This window comes from Eptesicus fuscus, chromosome 3 (genome assembly GCF_027574615.1).
Source record: "Eptesicus fuscus isolate TK198812 chromosome 3, DD_ASM_mEF_20220401, whole genome shotgun sequence".
NCBI classification, from domain to species: domain Eukaryota; kingdom Metazoa; phylum Chordata; class Mammalia; order Chiroptera; family Vespertilionidae; genus Eptesicus; species Eptesicus fuscus.
Genome location: NC_072475.1, coordinates 48,401,973 through 48,424,238, shown reverse-complemented (window position 1 = coordinate 48,424,238; position 22,266 = coordinate 48,401,973). Strand labels below are relative to the sequence as shown.

The 22,266-nt window shown below is 36.0% G+C and overlaps 1 protein-coding gene across 1 annotated transcript; it reads right to left on the bottom strand.

Moving 5' to 3' along the window:
* Positions 1 to 135: 135 nt before the first annotated feature.
* Positions 136 to 21,911, bottom strand: CLDN16 (claudin 16). Its single transcript, XM_008151598.3, is given in 6 exon segments — positions 136 to 269; positions 909 to 1,100; positions 4,397 to 4,561; positions 7,593 to 7,695; positions 21,583 to 21,768; positions 21,771 to 21,911. Coding segments are annotated over 6 exon segments (921 nt in total).
* Positions 21,912 to 22,266: the final 355 nt, after the last annotated feature.

Genomic DNA, 22,266 nt, shown 5'->3' with positions numbered 1-22,266 from the left:
AATTAAGTTGCACAATTAATTTAGTTGAACATGAAGTTTAAATAACTGTTTCTTGGTTTACCTGCTATTTTATTCACCTGAAATTATTGGTTGATTAATTAAATAACATACGAACACAGAATGATATGCAGCACTCTATACCCTTGTGTCCACAGCATACATTTTGGCAGTCTCTGTCCGAGGGGCCACGTATGATTTGGCCATGGAAACAGCTACATTCGAATAGGTCTTCCTCATGGAATAAGGATAGTTCCTTTCAGGTCCCACATCTGTTTAGGAGAGGTAATTGTAGGGATATAAAGATAATTATGGCTGAGTAAACTTTGGGAAATAAAATAATGTCAATTTACATATTCCTCTCCAGAAGTGACAAGAATATACATATTCTAAGAAAGAATCATCTAAGAAGACCTCTAGGTGACAATATAGATTTTTTTATCCTGTAAGTTATTTTTAGATTTAAAATTTAGCCAGGTATTCTCTTTATTTTTTCTTGGTAAGGAGAGGAGTTCTTTTTGTTTTTAAGTGGTATTTTTAGAAACCAAATTGCTGTTTTTAACAACAAATATTTGGTTTGCCTTGCAGTCTACTTCTCTATTTAACTCTAGATATAAATGTAATAGATTGGGTGAAATAAGAGATATAAAATTATGACACATCAAATTAATCATTATATGTTTGGATATTAGACAGTTGTAGTTATGGAATTTTTTTCAATAAATGTACCACTAACTGGGTAATAGGTTTGAATATTAGAAATGAGTTGTCCTTGAACAACTGAAATTTTAAATGGCAGTGAGTAGAGATCAAGGGAATAACATTATTTTGAGTTGGTGAAATGTGTTTCCATTGGGTTGGGGAAAATGATACTGAAGGCAGGGAAGTATGCTATTTTATTTTGTTCTTACCTTTGAAGATGTATAAGCAGCATGTGAGGATAGCCCCAGCCAAAAAGCAACCCAGAGATCCAGCCATTCCAAGCCAACAGGACCAACCAAATTTATATTGGATGCCAAGAAATATATTGTGCAAAACCAGAGAAGAACGTTCCACATAAACATCAACAGCATACCACACAGAACCAATAATTCCTGGGGCACCTGAAAGAAAGGGAAGATGCAGAAAAAATTGCAGGTCTTTTCTAAATTTAAATTTTGCTACTCAAAACAGATGGCATCATGCAAGAAATAATAATGATACTATGTGGATTCATGAACAACTCAAATTGTGGTCACCTCTTTTGTGTGTTCCTGTGGCCGTCTATTTTGTATTTCTTCCAAATTACATCTCAGAAATACAAAAATAAGAGAATGTACTGCTCATCTGTTTTTGTAAACCTAAAATGGTCACTATGGTTTTCTTTATTTTTTCTCTTTCCAATGTTATTTTAGTATTGTAGAAAGAAAACTATTAAAACAAAAGAAAAATCTAAAGAAGATAAAGAACACAAAATGTAAGACAAATAATGAACATATATTCTTTCTATATCAATATTTTAATTGAAAGTATATGTCTTTAAGAACATTCTATTGCTCCTCTTCTCCACCACCCAGCCCCGCGATTAAAGCCATGTCAGCTACATAACACACACTCATATAGAAATCATGTTTTTAAAGTCATTCATTTTAGTGTGTTGGGGTTAAAAACTAGTAATTGAAGTAAAAATTGTCTTCAATTTAAAATAAATTCTTACCTATCACCCCCATATATAAGAACAGAGAAAATGTATTCCTTGCAAATATAATTTATTCCTTTTAAATAAAGTTTATTCCTTTTAAATTAGTCTATCTGACAAATGACTGGCTTGAAGTGATGCCACTAAGGTCCTCTTGTTTTAAAAGAATAAATTGCATGTCGGGACCTATATGCAAAAAAAAAAAAAAAAAAAAAAAGATGGAGGATTGGAGGATAAAAGGCTATGTGAAAAGGGTATTTCTGAAACTTGTAGGGTCCAAAATGTTTTTCACATTATTTTCTAGGGAGTTTGTGACATCTATTTAAACCACCATTTCATTGCATTCTTCTCCCAATTATTTATTACAATTTTTAAGAAAAACCAGATAGTGAACATATAATCTTTAGGTAATAGGGTATAAATTATCATGCCTTTTCTATAATACTGTAACCAATGGGTTTAAAATGGAAATCCCTTTTGTTAAAACTTAGAATCTATGTAAATACCAATACCAAATGATGGTTCCAAGTCTTTGGCCGTGTCTGGCAATTTAAATGTAGTTGTTTTTTTCTTCAGCCATTCCTACTGGGATTTTCTCTATAGACTTGGTTTTCTTTAAATTTAGCTCATTCTGTTGTTTTATTTTTTTAAAATGGAGTATCTATTGATATCTCAAAAAGTATGCTGTAACAAAATGTATAACATTAAATGATTTTTAAATTTGTTAAATAAAACACATTGTTGCACACAAAAGCTTTATGGTATCACTAGGCTGGATATGAGACTACATGTCTTAAAAAGGAAAAATAACTAAATTCTTGTAACTTTTTAATGTAATCTAAGGATCATCAGGGCCTTGACTCAATGTTTGTATGTGAAAAAATCAGGGAGAACCCGGTTTTGAGTTGGTGATAGGTTTGACTCTCTGCTATGAGCTTGCTCTGCATACATTGGATCTTCACAAGAGCAATTCAAAGTAGATATTATTGCCCGGGCTTCAGCCTATTCTGCAGATCAGAAAATGAAGACAGGTTAAGTAACTGGTCTAATAAAACCATAATATGCTAATTAGACTGGACAGCCGAAGGACCTTCCTGACGACCTTCCAGATGAAGCTGGGGCTGCGAGAGCACAATCTCTATCCATTCACTACCTAGAGTGCCTGGTCAGGTTCTCACTTACATTTGCTTTGCTAACGTTTTGCTTCTAGCATAAAAGAAGACCGTTTTCTCACTGGAGGATATTTCTGTTGGTTTCTTCAACAGGATGCTTCCTCCCAACTTGCATCAAGATCCAAAGATGACATCATGTTGTGGTAGAGAAAGACTAAGCTTTGAAGTTGACAACAGACCTGAGTAAAATATTAATTGTGCTGTTTCACTAATAAACATCATGTGAAGTGTTTCTTGACTTATGGTTTATTAGTCATGCTTGATTTATTAGTCTTCAGAACTCCACTTATTCATCTGCTTCTTAAGTAAAGAGAATAATATTATCTGCTTATTGTTTAGTTTATGATCAAATGGGTTGGCACATGAGAAAAGTCTAACATAGGACTTGGCACAATTTAATTCATTGCTAAAAAGAATTGGTGGGGGTGGGCATAGGTAAGGAGGCTTAATTTGGGGTTTAACTGAGAATTTAACTTCAGGAATAATCACATTAGAAATTATTTTTTATAAATTAAAGCATTATATAGCTTTTTTAGATGGTTGAAAAATAGTTTGAGGACTTTGATAAATCTTGATCTGCCATATTAACAAAAAAGTTTAATTATCTGATTCCAAAGCAAAAGAAATTAGGACTGGTGAATGTGCCTTTTATTCCTTCAATTTAGAACAGGAAGTCACACACGATCCTAAAATGACCACTTCAGAACATCACCCTTCTCCTTCACCTCAAGAACCCTGAAACACCAATCAAAGAATATATGCACCCATATGTTCATAGCAATGTTATCTACAATAGCTAAGATCTTAAAACAGCCCAAGTTCCTATCTGTGGATGAGTGGATAAAAAAGTTGTGGTACATTTACACCATGGAATACTATACAGCTGGAAAAAAGAAGGATTTCTTACCCTTTGCAATAGCATGGACAACCTGGATAATATTATGCTGAGTTAAATAAGCCAGTCAGAGAAAGACAAATATCATATGACCTCACTTATATGTAGAATTTAATGAACATAATCAATTGGTGAATAAAACAGGCCCAGAGGAGGCATGGATGAATGGAATAAGCTGACATATCTCAGAGGTGTGTATGTGGGGGAGAGAGGAGAGATACAGGAAGAGATTAACCAAAGAAATTTTATGCATATATGCATAACCATGGACATAGACAATAGTGTGGTGAAGGCCTTGGGTAGGGCAGGGGCTGGTGGACTAATGATAGGAAATTGGGGGACATCTATAATACTGTCAATAATAACAAATTTTTTAAAAAGTATCTTAGCCGAAACCGGTTTGGCTCAGTGGATAGAGCGTCGGCCTGCGGACTCAAGGGTCCCAGGTTCGATTCCGGTCAAGGGCATGTACCTTGGTAGCGGGCACATCCCCAGTGGGGGGTGTGCAGGAGGCAGCTGGTCGATGTTTCTCTCTCATCAATGTTTCTAACTCTCTATCCCTCTCCCTTCCTCTCTGTGAAAAATCAATAAAATATATTTAAAAAAGTATCTTAGATGTGTATATCTACCCCTACCACTAGTCCAGACCAGTACCTGCTATTAATAATGTGGTCCCAGCAACAAAGCAGATGCGCACTTTGATGTATGGCTCATCAGGGAGGAATTTCACGCAGTGGAGACCCAGGAGCAGGGTAATAAATCCGAACCCAGCTAGAATATCTGCAGTAATCATCAACGCCCGAGTCAGCACCAGCTTCACTGCAAGATCGGGGCAGGTGGTTACAGCATAGTCAAAGGAAGAAAACATACTAACTCACAGAAGTGCATAAAAAAACAGGCAACCTGAAAGTGGTACATTTAAATTTGCATGAATTTGGAAATGAATACCTTTACATTTTTCATAAAACAAAAATGTTATGAGACTATTGGCATTATTATTTGTTTAAGCACTGATTATTACTTAGTCTTGTTGCCTCTGATTAAAAATCCCTAGTATATAGTGGGGACTAAATAAATGTTTCTCTTTTGCTTCCTGTTCTGGACTGAATCCTGTTCACAAGTATGATAACTGAACACTGAATTCATAGTAGAATATCTGTTATGCAGAAGTTACTCAATGAATATTCAATAATAAATGACCACTGTATTTGTTTGAACTTTTATTGTAAAAAATAATTTGTTAAAGTTTGATATAGGAGAGCAAAATTAATTTTAAGACATCTCTTGTGAATTTAAGCTGGTGGGAGAACTGTAGAAGACTATTTCTAGAAGACAGATTATATTCTCTTTCACATTCCTTCAAGCCATGACCTTTCATGGCCAAGACTTTATATTAACCCTTTCATTTGCATTGTCAACTGAGCATATTTTAAAGCTACAGCCAGTGAGAATAAGCAGTAGAAGGCACAGGGAAGAGAAGATAAGGAAAATAGAAGTGGAAGAGTAGCAATCACCTCCTGCATTTGAAGCATCTTCCACTGGGAAAGCCTCCTGAAGGAGTGATGGTTATGCTAATTTAACAATAGGAAGACTTCATTACAATGTGTGGAGGGTTAATTACCCAAAATCAGAACTACTAGCCTTTTAGCTGACTAACAGAGAGGAGTAATAAAATTTATTCCTTTAATGAAATAGTAATTAGGTTTTATATTCATAGGGATTTGGTGTTCCCTTGCATTATAAATAATTTCCCCCAATGATGAGGTAACTTTAGGGCCTATTTAGTAATAGGTTGCTTGCAAAACTGTGGCCAATTTTTCTTATTTAAAACAAAAAAATATTTTTATGATCTATGTAAGAGAAAATCAATACATAAAATCAGCTTATACATTATTAGTAGGTATATATACTATATGCAATTATTGTGTTATTAGAATGTGAGTATATATTCATTTCTAGAATGGAATTTTTAAGGTCTCAAAATTTAGCATTATTTTAAAAAAAATAGGCTCAAATTTCAAATTTAGGTTAAACCTAAGGCTGACTTTTCTCAAAATTGAGGAAAGAAAATAATATGTAACTCACTAGGTAATATTAGTTTTTATATTTCAACAGATACTCCTGATCATCAAATGATATACACAAGTAGGCCTCCTATTCAACACCCCAAGCCGAGGAGACCCACACTTTGGTGTGCCTCCCTTGAAATTTTCTATGACCCTTTTTGGAACCTGGGACTATCCAGTAACAGGAGCACCATCTGGATGGGGTGCCCTGAAATCATTGTGGGTCCTGGTCTTCCCTTCTTTGACCCTTGATCCCACCCAGAGCATTATTCAGATGCTCTGCAGAACTCCAGGAGTCATGCTTTAGGAGGTCATCCGGTTGCCTCATGGCTAGACCAAGTCCAAGAAAGTAGCACTGCAAGCAGGTTGCTAAGGCAGGTTAGCCAGTAACTTTCTTTTAAGGATTGTGTGAGATTTGGCTGCCAGAATAATATTAAATATATTCTAATTTGTGGGGGGTGGAGGGGTTCAAATGAACTATACCAACAGGAACCTTGAAAAAAAGTATTTGTCTGAGTCTGAATACTTCAGTTTACAGGATAATGGAAAAGGTTATCTTTGGTTGACTATGGTTGTGTAAAAGATATCAAAGACTAAAAATAAAATCCTACTCTCTTATAAGTAACACCCTAACGTAGAGGGAATAGTTATAGTAGTTTTCTAGAATACATTTTCATCTCCATTGTCTTTAAGCATATGATAGAGATTTTTAAAGAAAATTAATGCATCTTTTCAATGTTATTTGCATCTAATTGGTAAGACTACATAAAAGAAAAATGTGAGATAGTGTAAGCAAAAGATAAAAAAGGAACATTAAAATATAAAGTGGTTTTCTCTTGTGTAGCGTGCTCATGAGTGATTTTATTTTCCTCTTGCATAAATGTTTAATATGTTGAAAGATTTCATTTTTTTCTCAGCTGTATCCTTACCACTATATTTCTGGAATAGCTTAGTGACCACATGAATTTATATTCCTATTGACCACATCATGCTTCTTTGTAGGTAGAACTAGGTTAGTGCACAGAGGGGAAAATGAGAATTAAGAGGTCTTTTTTTTTTAAGATGAAATAAAGTCATTATAAATTATGTTAAAAATGTTCCAGGCACTCAAATCCCAAATGCCAGGGGAAGATATTTACAGCACTGCTCCTTTTAGGTTCGTTGCCCTGGATGAATAGCTTTCCGGGGAGAAGTCACATTCCAAGATTTACTTTTCATTTATCTTGAGAAAAGAAGTTGTCCTGTGGTACCATCACTTGTCAATTACTTTGAAATAAACTAAAACCAATTTGCTTTAATCTGTCTCTTTCTGTCTCTGTCCTATGTCCAATTCTCTTTTTATGGCAAATCTTCAATTGAAATGCTATAAACTTCTTATTTGAACACAGTCATAGTTAAAAGCTATCTCTGAAATACTTTTCATCTAACTTGTCAATACTAATCATAAAATCAAAGCATCCTGAAGAATTCGTTTCAATTTCAAAAATGTTTACTATAAGCCTACTGTGTATAAGGCACTATGCCAGTCCTTTGAGGAAAAGCATAAATGAGTAAGATAATATTTTTACTCTAAAGAATTTACGAACACATTTGAAAAGATAAAATACTCTAAAATGTTTCAACTCACATTTCAGAAATAAACTAAATGTCTAATCAAAATATTTAAAACTGGAAAGAACCTTAATACAGTACTACAGAATAAAAAAACAACACATGACAGAAACCTGAGTTCAATTTTCTTTGGTGTCCCCTCCCTGCGAGGGGAATGTCTAAGGTATACGTACAGGGGTGTTCGGCAAGTATAGAATCGTACTCATCGCAGGTGCGAATTCCATCAAAAGCATTTGTGACACACTCCCACCAGAGGCCTCGGCATTTTGTGCTCACCTAGACATGGGAGAAGACACTGTGTGAAACAATTCATGCAGACACACTTTAGTTCCTCTTGATCAAAGAAAGAATTCAGCTGTTGTGAGTTTGATAGCAAAGTACAGTGGTTATGAGCATGATCAGAATTTCACTTACAATAAACATAATTGCACTTTAGAGTATTTTTCCTTAAACACTAAGAATTAAAAGCTTTCTCCACCAGGAAGTGAATTCACTTTCTGAATAAGGGTAGGAGGGATAAGTCATGCCTCGCTGGATAAAAATCAAAATTAAGCATATGCAGATGCCTATGGTGGTTCCATCATCATCCATAGTTTATCATGGAGTTAATTCATTTCACTCTCCTGTGCTGACATTTACTCACCCTCCCACTCAAAATCAATATAATAATAGATAATAACTGTTGACATCTTGAGTCTATTAATAATGTTCATTAATTTATCTTCCTCATGAACACTGGGTTCCATGAAGAAACATGTTATTATAAATGAGGCTCAAAAATTTAAAATAATTGTCACAGGAAGCTATATATAAAAACACAAAAAAAGTGAAATATAAAGATCTCACCACTTCTTCCTCCCTGCTCCACTGACAGATTACAATGGCTTATGCTATGATATGGATGTAAACAAATTAGCATTAATTTTATACAATCTGACAGCTATAAACCACTTTTAGTTAGAAATGCTGGGCAGATAATTCTTGGTCTACTTAGAGCTGAAAGCTACCAGTGCTCTGAGCTTGCCCATACTTTATCTCTAAATTGTAAGTCACAATAGGTTTCTTAGAATTGTAAACATGCCAACAGAAAATAGTTTCCAGTATTCTTGACAGAGTTCATGCATATGAAACAGAGCTAATAAGATTGTTTCTTTTGACTCAATTACTGACTCAATTACCTTGGCAATCTGAAATAGGTAAGATTTAGCAAGGGTTATCTTGGAAAATGAAAACTTAATTTTTTCCTTAAAGAAAGAATAAGTAACAGAGCAGAGTGAGGGGAGAAATACAAAGGCATGGGGATTACAATTGGTGTGAAGAAGAAAGGAAGGAACACAAAACACTTTGACTTACAAAAGAAAATTCTCCCGGATAATATTTGCACTTGGACACTCTCTGCCCTGTGTTCTGCTTTAAAGTCGTGCTGTGGGCCAAATAAAACTACTGAACTCTGCTGCTGGCTACTCCACTACAATTTCAAATGTAGTATGTCTTTGATCACTTTCTATGTGAAATACTTCTAACTGATAATAATTAATAATTTTTAATTTAAATTCTTTATTGTTTAAAGTATTACATATGTCTCCTTTTCTTCCCATTGACCTCCCCCTGCTGCTTCCATCCCCCAGCACATGTTCTCACCCCCCTATTGTCTGTGTCCATTGGTTATGCTTATATGCATGCATACAAGTCCTTTGGTTGATCTCTTATTCCCCCTCCCACCTTCCCCTGCCTTCCCTCTGAGGTTTGATGGTCTGTCTGTTCAATGCTTCTAAGTCTCTAGATCTATTTTTGTTCATCAGTTTATATTGTTCATTATATTCCACAAATGAGTGATATTTGTCTTTCTTTGACTTGGCTTATTTCATTTAGCATAATGCTCTCCAGGCCCACCCATGCTGTTGCAAATGGTAAGAATTCTTTCTTTTTTACAGCAGCATAGTATTCCATTGTGTAGATAAACCACAGGTTTTTAATCCACTCATCTGTTAATTAGGGTGTTTCCAAATCTTAGCTAATGTAAATTGTGCTGCTATGAACATAGGGGTGTATGTGTTCTTTCTGATTGGTGTTTCTGATTTCTTGGTATATATTCCTAGAAGTGGGATTACTGGGTCAAATAATTAATACTTCTATATTGATTCTGTACTACAAGGCAGTTGCTATTTATGCATATTATTATTTAATTTATTCTTTAAAGGACACTATGAGACATCATTATAATTGTCTATTTTATAAATAAGGAAAACAAGGCACAGGAAAGGTAAGTGATTAACCTCAATAAAGCATTGTTAATAAATGAAGATATGATTCAAACACCAAAGTCGGTGCATATGACCTTAAGTATTGAGGTATACTTAACACCCATTTTTTAAATTCCAAATCCATTCGGGCTAAACTACTCTATTAATGGAAATTAAAAGATAGCTTTGGGTGAAACAGTAAGTCTTACATTTATTCTCATCCTATGGGCCATTATTCTATAAAACTTCACTTTGGCTTGTTCTTCCTAAGGTAAAATCTGAAAGTGATATTCTGACATTTATGGAGTATTATTACAGGAAACTGAGGAATCATAAAGATCAAAAATTTAATGAATAAAATCTATCTTGTGAAATTTAACACATCAATTTCTAAATAAGAATGTGAACATGTAAATTTAAGCTATAGTTGAAAACATATAGACTTTAAGTATAAATTGACATTTTTTAGTTGTGTTGTATCGTGAGCAAGATCCTACCTTTTTTCAGCCTCTATCTCTTTATCTGCATAGAAGAGATAATGTTAAAAAGATTATAAGAATTAAAAAGTACACACACACACACACAATTTCTCAGTAAATGATGACATTAATAAATAACTTAAACATCATAATAACCTGAGTAGTGACTTTGTTCAGCTTTCCTGACTAACCAGAATGACAGTAGAGAAAGGTAGATGTCAGGAGCTGAATGGTGGTGGCCAAAAAGATATGTCCATATCCTAGTCCCCAGAACCTGTGAATGTGACCTTATTTGGAAAAAAAAAAAAAAAAGATTTGCACATGTAATTAAGTTTATGATCGTGAAATAAAAAGATGGTCTTAGATTACCAGGCGAGGCCATAAATCTAGTGGCATGTCCTCATAGGAGACAGAGGAGAGACACAGACAGAAGAAAAGGAAGAAATGTGAGCACGGAGGCAGGGATGGAAGTGATGTGGACACAGGTCGAGGAATGCCCACATCCACTAGAAACTGGAAGAGGTAAGGAATAGATTCTCCCCTAGAATCTCCAGGGACAGTGCAGTCCTGCCAACACCTAGATTTCAAAGTGCTGGCCTCCAGAACTGTGAGATAATAAATTTATCTTGTATGAATGTGAACAAAAAGGGGGAGCTCTGTAAATAAATCTAGCAATTCTAGTGACTGAAAGTAACCTCTCAGGGTGATCTGATCATAAATGCACAATTAGGCAGCTATGGTGAGTAGTCATGCCAAGGCATATAACTTTTTTAAAAATAATTGGCTTTCTGTTATTTTATTACTATTATCATTATTATTTTATTGACTTCAGAGAGGAAGGGAGAAAGAGAAAGATATAGAAACATCAATGATGAGAGAACCATTGATTGGCTGTCTTCTGCACACCTCCCACCAGGGATCGAACCCACAACCTGGGCATATGCCCTGACTGGGAATCAAACCGTGACCTCCTGGTTCATAGTTCAATGTTCAACCACTGAGCCACACGGGCTGGGCCATATAACTTATTTAGTAGAAGGTTTATCTTTGCCTTCAGCAAGCCCTGTCCATTGTTTTAGTGCATCCAAGTAAACACACCTTTGGAAAGCTCTTTTTCAAAGCTCTGGGAAGCATAACCACCCTCAAAAGAACACACATAACTGTGTTAACTATCCTGTAATCTAACCCCTGACTTGCTTTCTCCCACCTCCATGTCATCTTTATGTTCCCTCCTTAATTCCAAATGTACAAAAGAAACCACAAACTGTCATTCTCTGGAGCATTTCAGATATTGCTTCCAGCAATTATTGAGTTGGCTCAAATAAATTCTTATAAAAATACTCTGAAGGTTTGGACATTCTTACATCAACATTAAACTACCAGATTTGTGGTATTTTGTTATGACAGCCCTAGGAAACAAACACAGTAGATACTATTTTTACTCAGCCATTATACCATAACAAAAAGATGCTATAACTATTATCCTATATAATAAAAAGCTAACATGCTAATTAGACTGGACAGCCGAACGTCCTTCCAGACGTCCTTCTGGACGAAGCCAGGGCTGCAAGGGCCAAGGCAAGAATGACCTTCCTGAATAACCAGTGGGCAGGGGGCAGGGTCAGCTAACCTGTGCTGCCAGGCCAGCCATGGTGGTCCTGGTGCCCCTCCTTCCACAGAGGCAGCAGGAGAGGCAGTGTTGCAGGTCTGGTCCCAGTGCCCCCACTTCCACAGAGAAGGCAGGAGAGGGAGCGGCACGGTCCCAGCACCTCTGGAGAGGCAGGACAGGGTGCAACCACAATGCCTCAACCTCCCACGGCCCCTCCCCTGGCCAGTCCAGTCCCAATCGGCCCCCCATCTGTGGGCAGAGGGCGAGGCCAGTGCTAAGGAGCAGCAAGCCAGCTTCCGGTTGAGTGGCTCTTCCCCCCGCCCCCGCCACTGCTTAGCCAGAAGCCGGGCTCATGGCTGGAGAGCACAGCAGTGGTGGCGGGAGCCTCTCCTGCCTCCGAAGCAGGCGGGCAGTAAGGAACAAGGGGCTCTGGACTGAGAGAGCCCCGGACTGCAGGAGGGATGTCTGAGTGCTGGCTTAGGCCCAGGGGGACCGGGTCTAAGCCGGCAGATGGACATCCCCCGAGGGGTCCCAGACTGCGAGAGGGTGCAGGCCAGGCTGAGGGACCCCCACCAACCCAGTGCACAAATTTCATGCACCGGGCCTCTAGTACATACCATAACAGAAAACAGCCCTTCTCATAGCCTACTGCCTGTCAATCTTTCTATTAAAAGAAACACACGGGATCCAATTTATTTCAAATTAAGCTAGGTTATGTGGACTTGAAGTCACTTCTTTATAATCAAAGAGTGACTACAATTTTCTTCTAACTCAGCCACTAAAACAACCTATCCAATCTACTATGGCTATTCTTGATATACATGACATTATTTAGAAATTCACCTGAGATATATATGTGAGAATACTTATTTTTACATAAGAATATTTCTTTCATGCCAACATAATCCAGTAATGGTGTCATTTTCAAGGCTATTGATCATTTACTTGCAATGACCATATTTAGAAAAGCAATGAGCTCATTAAAGGAAACAAGGAATCCAATTTCATTAGGTATTAATGCTCAGGGGCACACTATTAGATTGCTTGGTATTCACACTCAGTTAAGGTATGTGAGAATAGTGGCGGTACTTAACTAAACTTCTGTGTTAATATAGCACTTACTGGAGACACCCTTAAAGGTGCCTTTGTGCATAAAAGACAAGGTTAAAAGATTTTATATTACTTAGCATATTTAAGAAATCCCTCATTGTCTATAATGTATAGTATTCACTTATCTCTGTATTGTACAATGGCTAATTAAGAATTTTCTAAAAGGCAAGTAGATCTAAGTTCTTAAAAGTTTTAAGACAAGTTTCTTAAAAAGCCAACCAATGCTTCGAATATATGCTTAACCTTTCTTTAAGGACAAAAATGCAAAATGTTAACTAACAATTTTTATCTCACAGGGTTGTCCAAAATAGGGGATCCCTTCTTTAAGCTTTTTTTCTTTTAATATGTGATTTATATATTAATAAACAATATACAAACCCAAACTAGAGGAATTTGCATATTATTTCAATGAATAGTTATTGATCCTCATGTTAGAGAAGGTATTATCTCTTAAATTAGGAGAAGTTTATCCAAGGTACAACAATAAAAGTACACAAGCACAAGGCCAGCAGAAATCTCTTAATATTAATTAGTTGCCAATAGTGAAACATAGAGATTTTACAGAACAGTCCATATTTCTGGCTTCCCTTGGAACTTGGTCAGTCTAGCCACCTGGATTTCCTAGTTCCGTGGTCGGCAAACTGCGGCTCGCGAGCCACATGCGGCTCTTTGGACCCTTGAGTGTGGCTCTTCCACAAAATACCACGGCCTGGGCAAGTCTATTTTGAATAAGTGGTGTTAGAAGAAGTTTAAGTTTAAAAAAATTTGGCTCTCAAAAGAAATTTCAATCGTTGTACTGTTGATATTTGGCTCTGTTGACTAATGAGTTTGCCGACCACTGGCCTTGTTCAATGTAACAATTACTATGAGGTAAGTAGTTGCTCCATTTAGGTGGAATTTTGTTCATAGGGTCTACTATTCCTACGTAGGAAACGAGTCTGAATGTTGGCTTCCTTGTTTCTGTAGGCATTTGAATTTTCCCCTCATAGTATATAACAATGGGAATAACTCCCCTTGCTCTCAACCTGTCAAATTTCTACCTATTATTCAAATCCTACTTCCAAGATATCTCTTCTCTCAAGCTCTCAACTAGAATTAATCTCTTCCCAGATAAGAGTAACTGTCCATATTGTTCTCTAGCATTTACAATATTAAATTATCTTTTTTATGTGCATTTATGTACATCTGTCTTCCAAATTTGTCGTCTGTCATGTTTCAGTCAATAGGCTAACTAAATGATATAGATACAGCAATGACCAAGACAGGTATGACATCTTCCTCAAAGGAGCTGACAGACCCTCCTCCTTGGTTACATAGTAGATGCTCAATAAATATTTATTGAGGGGGGGTGGGAATCAGTCAATCTATCTTCTACACACACAACTCGCATTTGATCTTTGGCATAGATAATGGTTACCGATACACTGTATGCACTGATGCTTAATATGTGCGTTCAACTTAACTGAATAGACTAGGACACCTGAATCCAAGAGCCAAAGAACTATTATTTAGACCAGACAGTTTATACTGATTTGGTGTCAGCCTGGATCTCATCTGCTCAACTGGCTAAAAAAAGTATTTAACACGGTACTCAGCATGAGCAGGATACCACTCAGAAAAAGCTGTAGGAAACCATATTGAGGATGACTCTGCCCAGTTAAGTTTCTAGTAGCATATTAGTTCCTTAATCCTGGAGTTTCTTATTCTGATCCTTTACCAGCTTTCCATTAAGGTTTCTCTCTCCTAGTCTTTGCCAATTTTTCTTTCTTATTACTTTTGAAATACAAGCAGCCCGACACAATTTTGCCTGCCTTTTCTTAGTCAGTGTAGTTTTGAGTGTGTTTGTCTTGCCTCCCCATATTTTATATGTAGTATTAGAGAAAATTAAAAATACTTTAATTAATTGGCATTTATTTTTCATTCAGTTACATAGGAGATTTATACACAGTAAACTTAGTAAATATTTATTTTTGGTTGACCATTATCAAATATAATTTTTCTTTGTCAGTGTTCATTAATATAAATACATATGTACTTTGATTTCTGTATAAATATACATAAGAAGAATGCATAAATCAAAAAAATATAAATATAAATGTATTTTAAAAAACACATTGCATACACATATTATAGGAAATAATAGTTTTAACAGCAATTTACTATCCTTATGCTAATATACTTTACATTGAAGACTCAACGTACCTGTTTCCAATATTTACCTAATTATATTTATCAGTTTGCAAAGGTTTTTATTTTATTTTAACTTTTAAATAAAATTAATTGGGTAACATTAGCTAATAAAATTACATAGGTTTTAAGTGTACAATTCTACAGTGCTTCAGCTATATATTACATTGTGTGTTGACCAAGTAAGTTTGAATAATACTAAACAACATGTTTTACTTCTAAAACTTGAAACATTTCCAATTTAACTTAAAATACATTTGAATTTTTATCATAGGATTCTAAACTTTTTATTTTAATATTTACTTTTATCTTTCTTACTCTCCAAGGGTCTAAAAGAACTCAAGACAAGTATAAAAAAGGATGAGGAAGCAAGATTAAAATAAGTATAATAGACACCACCTTTCCTTTCTATTCCATTTATGTACCATGAGTTTATTTGCTAAAATATATTTGGTTTATCTCTGCCTGCTTATTAGTGGAGCACTGGCTAAAAGTATAAATAGTGAAAACAGGATAATACAAACATAGTAGGTAAAATATCATTCTTGTCGTCTTCACAGTTAAATTACCTAATTTACATATCTGAACTATCTAAATATTTCAATTCTAGCATTTATTGTTTAATTTAAGTCACACATTTAATAATTTTAGAATTCTTATGAAAGTATGGTATCACATCTGCAATGATTTCTGCCCAATGACAGATCATAATTTATGTTGAATAAATGATAATAAAATTAGTATTATCATTAAATTACTGATTCAGTATTTTATTAAAATACTAATTTTATTATCATCTATTCAACTTAAATCATTACTTCTTGTTTCTCTTCTTCTTCATTTCTATCTCTCTTTGAAATACTAGGCAGAAAAGCTATAGACCAGAATATACTCTTCATCAACTTTATTATGCATCCCAGGGGATTAGATTTTTGCCTATCTTATTAAAAAGAGAAGCCAAATATATATCTTGAGAAAATTGAAGTTGTACCAAGATAAAAGATTTGCCTAAAAAAATAGTGTTGGTCTCCCTACAGAGATACTTCTCATTTAGGGCTCAATGTGAGTTTCCAAAGATCACTCTATATTGTATTTCATTCACGTTCATTTATTCATCCTTTTAATAAGCATGGCAAGTATCTTAATAGTTACCCAATTAATTCATGTTAGCAAGTAAATCAGGCGTTTCTATTATTTGGAAGTCCCTGTTAGGTGCTGTAGAAGATTATAAGACCAATGAAAGAATTTCTGTAACCTCAAATGTTCAATGAAGGAGTTTGAAATCAGTTGGAAAGTGAAATTAGTATATAAATAATCAGAGTACACGCTAGATAGATTTTTTAAATATTTACTTTATGTCTGAAAAAATATAAATCCCAGGGGAGAACCTGGTGATGGAGCTAAAATAAATCCAAATGTGGGAAACATTCATTTGAGGTAATCAAATTTTAATTATAACAGTGCTTGTTGTATAATCAATAATTAACAAAAGATTAATTGAAAATGTAATAATCTTGTGAAAACATTTTTTTTCTCTGGTAGTTGAGACAAGTAATCTTGTAAAGAAACTACTTTTCTATTTCAGTGTGGATAATGAATTATTACAATGTCCATAATTTATTTTCTTTTAGAAATATATTTAATCAATAACTTACGCTATTTTGTCTTTCTTGTCTGCCTATTCCCCTGGTTAGAAACAAAAAAATCATAAGTATAAAAATGGGCAAACCACAGCCCAGAGAAGTAAACAAAACTTCTCCAAGAAAATCAATAGCAAAAATAGGAATAGAACTTAAATGTCATATCTCACCTTTAAGTGAACATTATATAAAATGTCATCTCCTCCTGCAGAACAAAAACAAACCAATAAACTGCAAATAGACAGTAATATATCTAACGGTTATTGACTGACTTGTATCTGCCTGGTACTGTGGTATACAAGCTCATTTAATCCTCACAAGACACTTATAATGTTCACATTTTAGTCTCTCTGTGCAGAAGAGGAAATGTAATTTATAGCAGCTTAGACACCTGTCAAAATTCACACAGCTACTACCTGGCAAGGTGGGATTTAATCTCAGGTCCCACTAACACAAAGTCCAACCTGTAGGCCTCCCCACAATACAGCATCATATTACCCCATCTTGAGGTGTTGTGTAAGAATCTCAACAAGATAGAATAGTGTGATGGTTCAGGGACATTGCTGCTCGGTGACTTCTGCATAGAGACTAATTGTCCTCCATTTAAGCTCTAGGTGAGTGACTCCACCAGTCCTCCAATTTCTCCCAAACAGTAAAGGATTTCAACCTTGACTTCTCCCTCTTCATCAGCCTTCTTTCTCTACATGCAATCAATTATGAATTCTATCTATTTGAATTCTTTAGAATTTTCCATATCTTCACATGTCTCCTTTGCTGCCATCCTAACTCAGACCACTGTTGCTTCCCTCCTGTTATGCAGCAAAAGTCTCCTAATTTCTCTTGGGATACTTCATTTCACTGCTTCCGAACTTTCTCCACAAGCATCCAGAATGATTGATATTTCTAAAATACATGTATATGTTTGTTTACATTGAAACATGCTTATCTATGGTATACACCACCTATATTTTACATGATCTCAAAGTCCTTGAGATCTAGTCTCTATATTCTCTTAACTACATTGGAAACTCTAATCATGCTGAAATATATACAAAGCCACAAAAATACAGTGCTCTCATACCTGGATGAGAGCCCATACAATTTCCTGTGCTTGGGACACTTGACTTCTTCTTCACTCACCTATCTTTCAAATCCTTAGTTCAGATATTTCTTCTTCTAGGTAGACTTCATCGGTTATCCATAATTGAGTGAGCTAGGCACTTGGAGTTATTTGCAATATCATACTGTAACTATCAATTCACTATCTTCCACAATATGCTGGGAGCAATTCAAGGAACATCCAGGTCTTATTCTCCGTCATAATCTTGTACCCACAGTACCAGGTAGACAGTAGGTGTCAAAGAATAATTGTGAAATGCAGGAAGATAGAAACAAATGGAGAGAGGAATGGAGAAATAAAGCAATGAAGGAGAAAGGGGGAGAAAAAGAGAAAAAAAGGAGAGGAAGAGCATACATAAGGGACTTTAAGAAAAGGAGGAAAGGAGGGAGGAAGACGAAGAAAAAGAGGGAAGGAGGAAAGGAAGAAGGAAGGGAGGAAGAAAAAAGGAAAGGAGGAAGAGTGGGTAGGAGAAAGAAAAGAAGAGCCTATGAAGTTACAGAAAAATGGAGAATATTCACTCTAAACTACTAGTGGAAATTTCTAGGGAGGCTCTAAATACCATCAGACATTGGGTGACTGGCCATCTCTCTGGGATTGCAGACATGTTCACAGCCAAGGAGTCCTGATGTTAAAGAAAATGAAGACTGAAAAGGCCCTTAAAATGACTGAGTTCAACTTCATCTTATGATTGAGCCAAAGAAAGGAGGTATGACTTGCTCAATCAGTTGAAGACAAATAAGATACAAGCAAAGGCTGGAATAATTTCAAAATCCAAGTTCTCTTCACCACAACTATCTTCCCAGAAACAAATGAGTCAATAAAGACAGGAGCAGTATGGTAGCTTAAGGTGGTTGGTACTCGATTTAGGGCCATGATTCTGTGTGCTATTTCTTTTCCCTGATGTTTTACTTAATGCAAAGAACTTCAATCTTCAAGGCAGGTAGAAGTAAGGTGAAATGACTCTGTTTGATATTCTGAGGTTCTTTCTGCTTGTGCTCCCTGTTACTAACCTTGATCCTCTAATGAGCCCTTAGTTTCTGCTCATGCTTCACTTGTCATGTGTCTTCTTGTCTGTTCACCTTTTGAAATCCTTTGTAACTTTTTGAAGCTTTGTGCAGATGCTTTTCCTCCACAAGGCCTGCACCGGTGACAGGAAATAATCACTCCATCTTCTCTGCTCCATTGGTACTTTGTTCATGTCTTTCTCCAATATGAATTGGCCTATGCCTTTCAGTATAGATTCATGTGCATATTTTTTCCTCACTAAATGTATACTCCTGTCAGGCTGACTCATTCTTGCTTTATCCTTATCTCCCCTAATAGATATTAGAATAGTACCTTTTATATGGAATACATGTCATGGTTTTTAATGTTGAATTGAGCCATGGAATCCATTTTCCAACTCTGAAGCCGGTATCATCCAAAAAGATTAACAAAGCTAGAAATTCATAACACTACTTTTTAAAAAAAAATTTCCATGAGTATGCTTTTTTTTAAAGCACTTTTGTGGTGCCAACATTTGTTCAACAGTTGTTTAAAGTGAGTTGTTAATATGGACTAATGGTAATACATATATATGAGGAAGGAAGAAAGATGAGCAGCATAATTGAGTCAGTATCACAACCTTCAAATTTATGGATAATAGTATAATTTCATATGTTGGCCCATTGAAGGAGCAATTATTAAGAGAGATTCATGTCCCTTTAAAATATTGGCAAATAAAGAGATTGTTGGAAGAGAAGGAGCCTCATCTGTTATAGATTCTTTCTTTAAATGTGGAGGCTTCTTGGGAATATTTATAGCAATATATTTCAAGTATTGGAAATGAGGAAGAAGCTAAGAAATACTCACTAGAGCTTGCCCAAGGTTAGCAAGGATTTACTTGAGGTGAATAACCTAGACTGCTCATTCCATTCATTTTAGCTAGAAGTGTTCTTGCCCAGAGCAGATGGAAAATTGGTTGGATGTAGTGAAATAAAAGCAAGGCACTTTAAGTGCCAGGACTCCCAATCTCTCCCAACAAGGTTTGACCCGTTCGAAACTCCCATTTCTTATCAAGTGAAGTTAGCAGTTCCATTAGCTTAAGCAGACAGATTTTCAAATTGTTTTAGAAAATATTTTTTAACAATGCTTTTAAATGAAATGTTGTCTATATTTAAAAACATAACTTTAAGTCTCTCAAGCCCAATATATTTCTCTGTTATTCACATATTACTGACAGTCCAGATTCCGGTAAGCTAATGGCCACAGACATTTTTATCTGCATTTTCCCTCAGCATTGTTGAAAGGGCATTGTCTTCATTCAGTGCTTATGTGCATGGCCAGATAAAATGTACCACATATAGTGGACATCCTTTACAGTAGTTCTATTAAATTTTTCAAAAATATAACTGTTAGCACTAAAGAAGTTTTTATAACTCCATTGGTTCTGAAATGCCATGTAGAAGTCCAAGAAAAAAATAAAGCAAGAAAAAAATAAATGGCAGAAATAATACAGAGCAAAATAGAAAGATTACTACCTTTTGTTTCTAACTGCCACTTGAGAGTTGAATAAATAAAATTAGGGGGAAAATATACCTTTGCTCTCGGGTATCTTTCCTAAACTTCATAGAGGTGACATTATAGCATTTGTTAAATTGTCCCCTTCAGATGTACATACAAGAACACATTGGGTTGCTATATAGTCTTTACTAGAGGTCCTGATTTGTTGTTTCTTTTTCTTACCTACACTTTTTGAAACCTTACTAATGAATAGCAGCTGATTTTGATATTTACTCAGTTCTGTTTCTCTCACATTCCAATAGCCATAGGAAATACTTTTAAACTCCAAAATTACTTCTTTCTGAGCTTCTCCAGTGAGAAAAATAAAATCTTCAAATGTCAACTACTCACTCATTCTTGCATAATAGTTGGTTCCAGAGAGAAACTCATTTTTAAGAGAGGGTTTCTTAAATCTATATCTATTTCCTGTACCTTGGGACACACTGGAAGATGTGCTTTCCCTCAGAATGTTCTCTCCTACTTGGAAACTCCTTAAAATAACATTTTTCTATAGCATACCGATTGAATAGATTTTATATGTCTTGAGTTTTATTACTCAATTTCTTAGCCTACCATTCTTTAAGAAAGTCTATCATGCTACTCTTAATGCTGTCATCAAGATTAGCAAATTTATGTTTAAGAAACTGTTGGGGGTAGATAGGGGTGGAGGGATTGAGAAAAGACAAGAAAAATTCATGGACACAGATAGTAGTATGGGGATTGCCAAGGAGAGGAGGATGGAGGGAGCTAAAGAAAGGTATACGGGGATCAAAGGTAAAGGAAGGTACTTGACTGGGAGAGGTGAACATGCAATACAGTATACAGATGATGTATTATAGAATTGTACACCTGAAACCTGTATAATTTTGTTAACCAGTGTCACCCTAATAAATTCAATAAAAAGGAGAAAAAGAAAGAGCAATGGAAGAGATGATTTCTGGAGGGCTGAGTGACAGAGATTATATTATTACCCTTTTATGAATTTATTCTTATTAAAAAAGATAAATTATTCAGTTACTTCATCTGCAAAATGGAATATGAACAATACTTACATCATAGATTAGCTGCGAGGATTTAATGAGTGAAAATGTGAAGACTCAGTAAGTAGTAAATAAAGAGTTGATCAGTCCATGTATGGCAATTATCATTAATCCCAGTGAACACAGTGAGGCAGTGAGACTTTGAGAAAATGGGGAAGGGCTTGGGTGAGAAAAAGAAGTTGCTGACTTCTTACCTCCAGGGAATCATCGGCATTCACCATCCAACAGTCTGTCCAGGTGGCTACAACCAAGAACCCAGTAGAGAACAGGGCAAAGAAGCAGGCCACGTACTGAAGAAGATCCCTCATCTTAGCGAGCAGCCGGACTGGAAGGGATGCATGGGAAGCTGCCAGCCCTTGACCACTCAGGTAGCTGGAATGCTGTCAATCTCCCGTGCTCCCGGTACCTGGGGATGTAAAAACACTGGTCTTTTCCTCTGTCTCACACCCCACTGCAGGCGTCTTGAGTTGCAGTAGGAGTTATACAAACAGGCTGTAACCCACAGAGGGGTCCTGGAGGTCATGATCTGAAACAACCAGCCTCCAATCAGAAGCCAGGTCAGTGAAAGGGCTGGGTATGTTTTGTGTGCAGGAGAAAAGTGGCCCTGGTTATGTTTTCGGCTCAGACCCTGAGATGATGGTTACCAAGGTATTTTCAGCACCAAGATGGAGAGAAGGAAGAAGGGTCATACCCCGTGCTGACGCCTGTAAACTGATCTTTCTCAGGCCCTCCAGGGAAAGTGAGCTATTCTCCTCCCCCTCCCTAAGGAGGCTACACGGTTGACTGAGTGCTATTTTATTATAGGACTATTTTAATATTCGCCGACTACTTTAGACAGACAGGCCGCGGGTGAAACTATGCCAAACAAGTGCTTGCTC